General features: G+C 41.9%; 1 protein-coding gene across 1 annotated transcript; it reads right to left on the bottom strand.

Annotated features, from left to right (window-relative positions):
* Positions 1-402: 402 nt before the first annotated feature.
* Positions 403-2,866, bottom strand: LOC145459452 (transcription factor Jun-like). The gene has a single exon (XM_080338087.1). It carries the CDS (start codon positions 2,291-2,293, stop codon positions 1,232-1,234), a length of 1,062 nt encoding a protein of 353 aa, XP_080194213.1. The 5' UTR covers positions 2,294-2,866; the 3' UTR covers positions 403-1,231.
* Between the last annotated feature and the right edge of the window lie 8,117 nt (positions 2,867-10,983).

A 10,983-nucleotide genomic window follows, 5' to 3' on the forward strand; every position in this document is an offset into this window, starting at 1 on the left:
GCATATGTGCTGGCAGTACATGCACAGCTTAGCTGCTTCCTGTTGTCGTGTGTGTGCCTCCTGCAACAGAGCACGCTTCGTCACCGGATGCTATGATACGTGCTGAATGACTAGCTGTGTTATGATATGCAAGCGTATGTGTTCACTGTTAGTCTTCAATCTTAACGCGGTACTAAAATACAGCGAATACAAAACCTAAATTAGCACGGTAATGCGACTAGTAGTAACGCAGGAATAAATATTTTAAACATCATCCCAGAGGTTCACTGGAGTTTCCCTTTCCTAACCTCACCGACACGGCTAAATGCTATCAGGGTACCTCACTGGATATCCTGCAGGCTTTAATAATTTATGACACTCTACCCTCACGTAGAAGCACAAGTTCGCTTATCAGATGGTAACTTTCATTTATGACTTCATCGTTTATTATTTGAGAAAGAATTCGGGAATAAATACACTTAAAACTGAAAAAATATGAAGAAAAGCAAGAACTTAAAAAATAAATAAAGTCGCAAGAAACGAATAAAGCGTTGCGCAAAAGGAGACAGGCTACAAATTAGCAATTTTTGTTTCTGACAAAGGCAAGAAATGGGAACATAGCGGGTTTAATAAAAAATGTTGGAGACCCGGGGAATAGTGTGATTGAAATTGTAATCAAAATCCACCTTCGAATGCAAAGTTGGTAGCGCGAAGACATGGGATCTACTCCCAGGCTGGCAGCTCATAAGCGTCCACGTCAAGTTATGCTAAAAGTTAGTATTCACCACACAAGAAGCACAAGCCACACTGGAGAGGTGTACTAAAATTGTTGCTCGTTCTAGTCCATGCAATCTCTAGTCTCAATTGAGCAAATGTAATCACAGAAATTTACCAAAGAAAATACTTCATAATGCACAGTATACCATAAAGATAGGACGTTCAGAGGGTACAATATTACTGTGATACAACCAGCACGTCAGTATCGTATTTTGTCTCTATCGCATGTTCGTTGCGCCATTCATATAGTCAATCTTTAACACTTATTGAATACCGAGGTACAATAGGTTCGTTTGTTGAGTGGGCCCTCTTCTCCATGCGAGTAGCCAAGCACGAAGTGAGGAGAATGGGCCAATCGCGTATTCGTAGCGTCGTCGTGGGACAGCTTGGCCTCGATTCACCGCAGTCGATATGCCCTCGGCTAATCGTGCGCCAGTCGGCTTGCGCCAATTTCAAAAGTGTTCGTACCAGCGGATCAGAAACTAACTTGTTGTTGTGACATCATTAGCTGGCAACCGGAATTTACGTGAGCCATAACCTTTGATTTCAGCTCGGCCACCTGCTGCCTTAAAATATTAGCGTTCGTCGATAATTCCATATTTTGGTTCTTGAGGTTTTTGACTTTATCTTCGAGCCTGGAGATTCTTTCCAGCTTTCGTTTTCGGCATTTGCTGGCAGCGACGCGGTTCCGCTGCCTTTTTCGCTCGCTTTTCATCATTTCTTGGTTTACCAGGTCAATCGGTGACATCGGCGGGGTATGCGACATAACCGGCACTGTCTGCGGTGGCTCCTCTTTCAGGTGGGCGATAACGGGATTGGTCATATGGTGAACAGTACTGCCGAACGATTGGCTAACTCCCATTCCCGACGTTGGTTGGTTACCGTAGTATTGGTCGTGTAAAAACGGTTGATGCTGCCTCGCCATTTGTTCACTGACGCCGCTTGTAATAACAGAACACTGTGGCGACCCAGACATGACGCCGTCCGACACGTGTATTCTAGACCCTGTTATATCTGGATCGCTGCCGCTTCTTGATTTTATCCTTTCCAATTCCCTTTCGAAACCTTGCGCATACATCTCCTGCTCTTGCGTGACTTGGTGAGCCTTTTGCTGCATGTAGCCGCCGTTGCTGTGCTGGCTATGGCTTATTAATCTCTCGATATCGGGTGAGCCGAGCTTCAGCATGCTGATGTCCGGTGATGCGAGAGTGTGCGCTGATTGCAGAGTTCCGAATGCGTTAGTAATAACACCGCAGTGTTGCTGATGTTGGCTGTTACTATTGTAAGGCACGACGCCTGACTGAGATGCTATCACAGTATTTTCGATTGGCTTCAAGTGCTGTTGCTTAAGCAGGTCGCGCGGCGATAAGTCCAAGTTAAGTCCCTTCAACGTCGTATCTTTATTAAAGTTCGGATAATGTCTGCCGATGGCTGTCACGGCTCCTATATCTGTACTGCAAGCGCTGCCGACAGAGCTCGGTGATGACTGCTGGTCGTAATTAACCAAGTTATCTTCGTGGTAGAACGCTACTTCCATCTGGACAGAAGAACGCGGAAACCGGTGTGGGAGAACACAAGAGAGAAAATTGAGAGGATATAGGAGAACCGCCTCTTCGAGAAATCTGCTCTCACGCCTGTGTCTGGCTGTATGACTCAGTCCCCGACTGACGCTATAGTCCGTGGGTGATAAGAGAAACAGTCAGTCTTCTAAGCGGCTTGGTTGAGTACTCTCCGTATGGTTCTATACGACGAAACGGATAACTTTCCGAAATTCAAGCTTCTTTTACTTCTCCGAGATTGTAGTTGTCTTCCAAGAGTCGATCTTTCGTGAACGTCAACTTCCCAACTGCTTTCAGAGTCGCAGAAAAATTCCAGTCGATTTAAAATATATCTCGTAGTTAAAGTTCTGAATAGAAATAAAAATTGAGTTAGTGCATTCTAAACTTTTTAAATCTAGACGCGCAAAGTTCACTTTTCTTGAATCTGGTACAATAAAAATCAACTTATGTCAGACTCGTAAGCCCCCCTGAGTGCGCTAAGCCCTCAGGTAACCTAGGCCCTTTCCAGCTGTTCTGGAAGACGCGGATTGTAGAATAACACACATGTTGACGAGTGTAAGGTTTTTGAGCTGTCGAGTTCGAGAGAAGTTATTAATATATACCTTACATTTTTTCCCGTACGCTTAGAATGACGTAACTTGAAGTCACATGAATGAAGGTGGGGAATAGGAGAGAAAATTCTCTACTTGTGTTTGCGAAAAACGAAGATCGAGTGCGTCAATCTTGTTTGTTTGGACCGGGAGAAAGGAGTTTTTGTACTACTCGCCTTATTTCCTGTCTATAGCGACCGTCGCGATATATATTGAATAGGATATCTGCAATATAAGACACCCTTTCTTCTAAACACAACCGATAGCAGACCCTGGAAAGTACCCACGCCGGTAAAAACATGTTTGAATAGCACTTGGCACACTTTTAATAAGTTTCGGAGATATATTACCACTGTCGCCAAATGCTTGGCCGCTGTTAACGATACAGAATCTGCTCGGAATTCACAACTTGAACATACTATCGACTCTGATTTTTTTCTTCGACTGAAAGTAATTTGTTTTTTTCGCTGTAATCGTGGAAAGCAGTCTTGTTTGTCCCAAAAAGTGAGGCCATTTCATAACATATTTACCAACGAGAAAGCACTCGACCTAGCGCAGCTTGACACCTCGAGGCACAAGCTCGGCATAGTATTTTGACGGAGCTGAGCCGTTGCGAATTTTCGAAAATAATAGCAACGCTTGATCGTGCCATATAGCAGTTTCGAATAGGTACTACAAAACACTCGTTTTGCTCAATTCATGTACGAACAGCCGAAAAGCTATGGCCTACCTACGTGCATCAGTAAATTTTGCGACTGTCATCAATATGCGTGCCGCCTTGACAATTATCGGAGGACAAAAATGCAGTACCAATTACCACAGCACAAAACTTGCAATCAGAAATCGCTGTTCTTTGCGATGGAAAATGTAAATGAAACATAAAACAGCTATGTACCACACCATCACGGATACTTCATATAAACTAACCGGTTAGCGACAATAGATCACCGCATCCAAGTAGCTTAAGCTATAACTCTGAATACGTCATTGATCAACACTGTGTCAGCTCTAGTTTTCGATCGGGTTGGGCTGCCACATATCCGAATCCGATTGCTATTAGCCCGAAACTGAAAACGAAAACAAGGACCTGTGGGCGTGTCCTTTGTAGTAGAAAATCCTAGTGACGTATGCCAATCGGGTCAATTGTTTACGGCGAAACGAGATTTCTAGGTCTCTTTGTGGATGCTTTAGCGCACAACATCCAAAGCTGTTTCGAAATATAGAATTTTGACGAACGACACGCTCAAACCTTGGGCATCCGAATGGTTTTCAGCTCTTTCGACATTCTGCGGACGTTTTGTGAAAACAACCGGAATTTTATCGTGTTCTTTGAATGGCAGGCACATTTCTACAATTTCAGTTTTGTGGTACTCTGGTTCTGGTTCGTTTTATTTTCAATTCAAAACACCACGGCGACGTCACTATGTCAGATCATGGTCCGGTAATCTAGTTCGTTGTCATTCGGTAGAATCTGCTTGTATTTGCTTCCAAACAAATACATGAACAATTACAGTTAATTGTGCTCGAACCCTATCAATTTTAACGGCGTGTAAATACATAGAAGGCGATGACTACGGCCAGTCCTGATTCGCAATTTACGTATTTTCCCAATTTTGGCTGATAAATGTAAAAGCGCAGATGTCCAGTAAGCAGCGAGGACCAGGTGAGGATGTAAAAAGTCTTCGTCAATTGATCATAATTTCGCAACGCGGAAGTCGGAATACTGCGAACTGCGAAGTGCCTTCATTTCAACTTTCAACTTTAAGAAAGACGTTGCGTGGTCTCATATATACGCAAATCATTTCTTATGGCGCAGGCGTTCTTTCGGTGTCCTTTTCGACAAGAGGTTGACGGTGTATCAAACGTCTACAATGTCTCTATTATCTTTATTATGCACGACGCCCTTTGTCGACGGGGCGCTGGTTTCGAATCGGCAGTTAACTCACCTTTATAGCGACCTTACCTGACTCTTAAGATAGCGTATGCTACCGCGTTTACGTGCTGCAAACGAACACGTTTAGTCGCGAATATATAATCGCTTCTGAACTCGGGTTTGGTAAATATGCAAACGTGTGTGTTGTAATCAATTCTCGGGACCTGGATGCATTGGAATATAAGACGTGCCTGATAGAGCTATTAAAAATGATACAGATATACACAGGTTAATAAAAGGCTGTGCATATGCGCAGTTCACACGCACACTTAAAACAGACAGGATTCGATCATCGTACATGAAAAGCGACGGTTACAGTGTCGGTGTTATCAAACCTCGAACATGATGCTGTTTTACGCCACCTTTATTTAGTTTCGCCGTTATAAACTCATAGGTTGACTCGTAGCTCTCCATTATATATGAAAAATATGACTTGACCTCGATTGCAGTTCGTGACTGCAACGACTATCCGAAATGGGCCAAATCATAACAGCAGTAGTCGACTGGACTGGACTTTTTTGCAGCGTTGTATATAGTATTGATGTCTATATCAGGCGTCGGGAATCTTTTTTTCTCTGCTAACTGGCATGAGATTTCTTGTAGACTATAATGTAACTAAAGGGTGTGCACTGTGCACTGTGCAGTGCACTGTCCAGTCCAGTGTCCAGAGACATCAACACGCACACAAATGTTTCCATTAAAGAGGTAGGCTTTCTAAAGTTGTCTCAGTGATCTGGTCCACTACAATTCTGAACCTTGTTAACCTAACTTGCAAAAGTATACGAACTTTTCGCCTACGACAGGTTGCTAATCACTGGTGTATGTATGCTATGCGTAACGTCAAGACCTGTTGCAACTTTCCTTTGAAGTTGTAACCAGTACCGGTTACAAAGTCTTGGAATTGGACCTTACAGAGCTTTCCGAAAGCTGTCGCCGATATAAAAAAAATCACCCGTCACCCACCGTGAATATTTCTCTAACTGACGTTATATTACACATTCTTATATGAACTTATTTAACGAATACAAAATTAATAAAAATACATGTCGCCTTGGTATATATTCAGTGAGCTGGTAGTAGCAATGCGCGATGCATGAGGTATAGGTTATGTACGGAACACTTCGTGCTGGGCTCCAAGTATGACACTTAAAGCTGACAGAAAAATATTTGCGACTTGCATTTTCGACATTCCGCTGCGACAAGTGCCATCGACTCCGACGCCGTGGCATATTTGACATTTTTGCAAACATTCAATACTCCACAAGTTGGATCGGAAGATATCGGTATCATCGCGACCGGTGTGTTGAATATCCAAGCACCATTTTTATGTAGCCTGCGTCACGCATAGTGATTGTAGTGGAGCTCCAGGCTATGGTGTGGAACTGATCCGAGATAATACAATCCGAACCGGGTGGCTCAATTATGGTCACATCGAAAGTGTAAAGTTATATATCTTCAATCAATATGCCTGCAGCACCATATTTATCGTCAGATTTAATTCTATACTGGTTATTAGGACATTGCACTGTCTGCAGTGGTATAATGGAAGGGCTATCTCCATTTTTACGAAGTGATTTCACTGTCCGTGGAGAACACCGGCAGTTGTTTTCGAGTTTAACCAGTCGCGGGGATTTCCATTTCGTCACAGCCAGGCCGAAAACAACATTTTATTCGGCGAACAGCGACGTTAAAATTGTTTTTCGCAACGCTTCGCCACGGCTCGAGAAAACAGATCGCATATCCCGACATTCGCCGTTTCGCTCGGCGACAACAGAGAGAAACCGTCGCCGCTTTCTGATTCTCTCGCCCTACTCTTTAAATTCGCGGTTCACGGAAGGCCGTTCCGGAATCTAGAGCTCTCAGTGTGAGAGAACTTGGCATTACGTAATGTTCTATTCCGTACCATCACGTTTGAGTATGGCCTTTTAAGGATATGACAAGTGAGGATAAGCCCGTACATAGGTGGCTTTAATCGATACCTGATGTGGCTTCACCGACAATTCTACAAGGGTATAATTTCGGTCGAGGGTTATCTTAGTACAGTCTCGCTATAATGATTCCGGAAAAAGCTATTGCAGTTGCAAGATGAGTTCGCCGCTTAATTGGTACACTATACTGGGGTTGCATTTAAAACAAATGGTGCTTTAAAACACTTTGTTTAAAACATGATTTAAACAGTGTTTTAAACAAATGCCTTTAAAAAAATTGTGTTTTATTTTAAATTGTATAATTATGCCATAATTGTGTTAATACTTTCGAAAATAACATGATTTGCACCCGATATAGTCGACATATACGATATGAATGGTCGTAACTAGGGCTGCGCAAAATCGAGCACCTGAGTGCTTCGATTTTGAATCACGTAAGATGCTTCGAGTCGAGTCGAGTAATCGAGTATCACTCATTATGACGTCATAACAGAATGTATTCCGCCAAAGCTCGAATGTGTACCGTTTATGCCACCACAAATAATATAATGCCTGTTATCCTTCTCATAAATGATACTTTGGTATTTTACGGCCATACCGATTTCATTCCACTTGGTGACAATGTTGTGGGAGGATCATGACTTCGGAAATGCGCTACGTCCAGTTATCTTCGTAGCTTTTATTTATTAGCATTTATCTGTGCTACATGTTTCGTATGCTACGACACCGCCAATCAAGGTTTCAAGGCCTCAACAGTGAAAATTAGCATGGAAACTATAATTCTCATTGATAAATTAACTCCCAGTGGCGACAAGCGTTTAATTTCAGTACTCGAAAAAATCGTCTGTTACTACTCGACTCGAATCATTGAAATTAATACTCGATTCAGATTCGAGTACTCGAATCATTGCGCCCAGCCCTAGTCGTAACCTTCGAAATCGTAGTCGGTTAACAGTTATAGCACGTAGATTAGGAACGGATGTTCTGATGATGATGACGGCCGACCGTAAAATTCTGCATAACGATGTAGTCCTGGTGAAAGACAATTTTATTTCCGTTTAAGACAGGGGTCGGAAGACTTTTTCGTCAAAGCAGCCACATTGACCCTATATTTTCAATTGTCAATGTCAATCCACTGCGACGTCACAATTAAAAATTCGTGACATAACGGCTAAAGAATAAAAATAAAAAAACATGTTTTAAACATTTTTGTTTTAAATGCAACCCTATACTTACACTACACGTTTTTTCGTTTCCACACCATTATATAATTTCGTTTTATCGAAACATCATAAAGTTGAAGTAATGCAACAATAAATAAATTCATAAATCCAATCCATCCTATTTCTGTATACCCAAATGGAAAAACCTAATTTGATCTGTCCTTACGGACGATAGCGGCCCCTATTGACATTGATCGACTGTTGGGCGATGTTGCACATTTCAATTGCGAGTTGAATGAAAGGTAGAAGGTGTATGCGACAACCTGCTTGTGGATATCTAGAAGTACTACGTCAAATGCTGTAATTTGTTGCGATAGTGTATTGAGTATTGACTGAAGAAGATTTCCAATTATATCAAGCTACCAAAGCTGCACTGCAGAGACTTATTTCTCATTGCATTACATTGAATTCATATAACTTGAGCATAATTTACTTTTATCGTTACTTTTTACGTTTATTACTGACCGTACGCGAAGCTTTTCGTTCCGTTACCCAGTGGAATTTTCGGAATTCGTTCACGTTTAGCCTGTACTATTCCTCTCTCACTTGGAAGTCCCCCGTTCCATATGACTCACGGGAGGTTAAACCGGGAGCAATCCGTGCGCGCTTAGTAAACGCATACTACCTTATTACAAAACTACGCCCCCGAAAAAATTCAAGTTCACAGACAAGTAGCATTCGAGCAACTAATTTTTCATGGGCGCATCAATGAAAATAATTAACAGTTTTAATTTTTAAGAAATTATTGTAGATTCGACCGCACAGTGCAATCATACGGATTACGAAGCGCCAGTCTTTTGTACCCACTATCACTACAATAAATTAATTTTTTCCCAGAGACAGAAAACTTCACCAATTTTATGATGTTAATTATCAAATAATCATAACAAAACAGATTCCCTTACATCTGGCACTTTATTAACGTTTAACTTTATTTTTGAGACATAATTTCACAGAAATCGGTTAAAAAACACATAACGGACCTGGAGTAGGCATTGAAGCTGAGTGCAATTCATTACGCGGATTGGCATTTGATCAAAACATTAAGCACTTCATTCGCAGTATACGATAAATGGACGGTAAAGCTCATAGTAGCCTACGTACCGCGTTATCGACGACACTCGCATACCAAAGTTGCGCAACGAAAACTAACCCTCCCGTTGTACCCGGATACTTATAAGCGATCTATTTCCTGACCGTTGACGTAATCTATAACCCTACGGATGCCGCCGGCCTATATCTCCGTCGACACACACCAAACAGTATACAAGCCATGCACGTTTTGTGTTGCTTACGATTCTATTTTTAAAGACCAATTGTCGAGCACAGCGTAACCGAACATCCTGGGTGTCGATAGGTGTCACATGACAGTTGGATTCGTCGACAAACATCATATATAATTCGGAAGTACACACAAACAGCGGCATCGATACTGATTATTGGCGGAACAATGAACGGTCATCTCTTTCTCCTGTCTTTGTGTTTATTTTGATAGCGAATTTGATGGCCTGTAGGGCTATGCGTACGAGCGGATTCCGTTGAATCGAGCTCGATGCAGTATATCATTCTCATATATCCATGCTTCAGTACCGAAACACTGTCTTTTCGGTGCGATGTCAGGGTTATACAATATGACCCGAAAAGCCCATGCAGTCCGTGCACCCGATTATTCTAATACGCTTAGCATCAACATATAGCGTCAATACATTTTAGTTCTACCAAGAAACCGCATGTGCGAGTTATCGGGTTTAATGGAATACATGGCTCAAATTACGGCGTATCAATTATACTCGTAGTTGCTTGATGCTGTTGCCATACATATTCTGCCGTATTCGTTGAGATTTGAATATTCGAGACCAGGCATGTAAAATGAAGGCTGGGTAAAGGTTAGGGGATGAATAATTTCCAAATCGCGTAGGTAATTGACAATAGGCAGACCAAGCGTGGTAAAGTTCGGGTTCTGGTTGCTGCCCGTTATCGTCCAATCAAAATATAGACAGATTTTAATTGATAGTTTGCGAGTTCCACGTACATTGGAATTAGAGGACTCGCCAATCGACCCCAACGCCCTGTTAATATTGACCATCCCAATGGGACTACCCACCGATTACTATGTTAAATCGACCCTATTGCATTTTAGTTTTCTTGCACAGAATTTACATTCTTCGCCAATTTTACCGATAAATCAGATACGAGGGAGCCCAAAAAGCAATTCTGAAATATGAGCGTATTGACTTGGTAGATGAATATGTTTTGATAAAATTTGACACTTGATGTTTAACAAATTTTCACGATTTGCGCGACTTACATACGAGTATACGCTCACAGAATTTTCATGATGCTACTAGCGATTCTAACGTGGTCCTACTCGATAGCATTTAATTGAAATGTATCACCTTTGCCACCATCCAGTTGAGCCTTGTTACATGTTTTGTGGGTCTAATTATTTGAAGGCATACGCTAAACCAGGGGTGGGCAACGTTTTCGGTCAAATGGCCACATGAAATTTACCAGCCATTGCGTGGGCCACTTGAATGTTGATGACCATAATTAGTCGTCCGATAGGAACAGTGAAAACAAGACGTATCTTATACTACGCATCAACATCGATAACATTTATGTCATGGAAACTCGGCGTGTATTTCTGTCCTAGACGCGCGCAGCGCGACCACATGTCGAAGCTAATAAGTGAATTGGATAAATAAAATTGTTGCTTGCAGATATTTCGGATTGCAGTTTGCAAGGACAGGACTATTATAGACATTTTGACTATAGGCCTAAAGGACATATCAAGACATGCGTCCATAATTTTGTGCCAAAATTTCGTCGCAGACAATCTTTTTGCGAACGCATCAGCAAAGTCGCATGTTAGACGACATGTTAACGTCATAGTTGTGAATATAATTTGACTAAAGTTTGTATCTTGGGCGTAGTTTTGATTTTTGATTTTCAGGAGGTGGTACCACTGTTAAAAGTAAGATACCGAGTGTGATG

Source organism: Botryllus schlosseri, chromosome 16 (assembly GCF_051294905.1).
Source record: "Botryllus schlosseri isolate E-star chromosome 16, Bs_hap1, whole genome shotgun sequence".
NCBI classification, from domain to species: domain Eukaryota; kingdom Metazoa; phylum Chordata; class Ascidiacea; order Stolidobranchia; family Styelidae; genus Botryllus; species Botryllus schlosseri.

Bases quoted from the DNA above. Each gene is read 5' to 3' on its own strand.
- LOC145459452 (XM_080338087.1), bottom strand. From the start codon at position 2,293: ATGGAAGTAGCGTTCTACCACGAAGATAACTTGGTTAATTACGACCAG.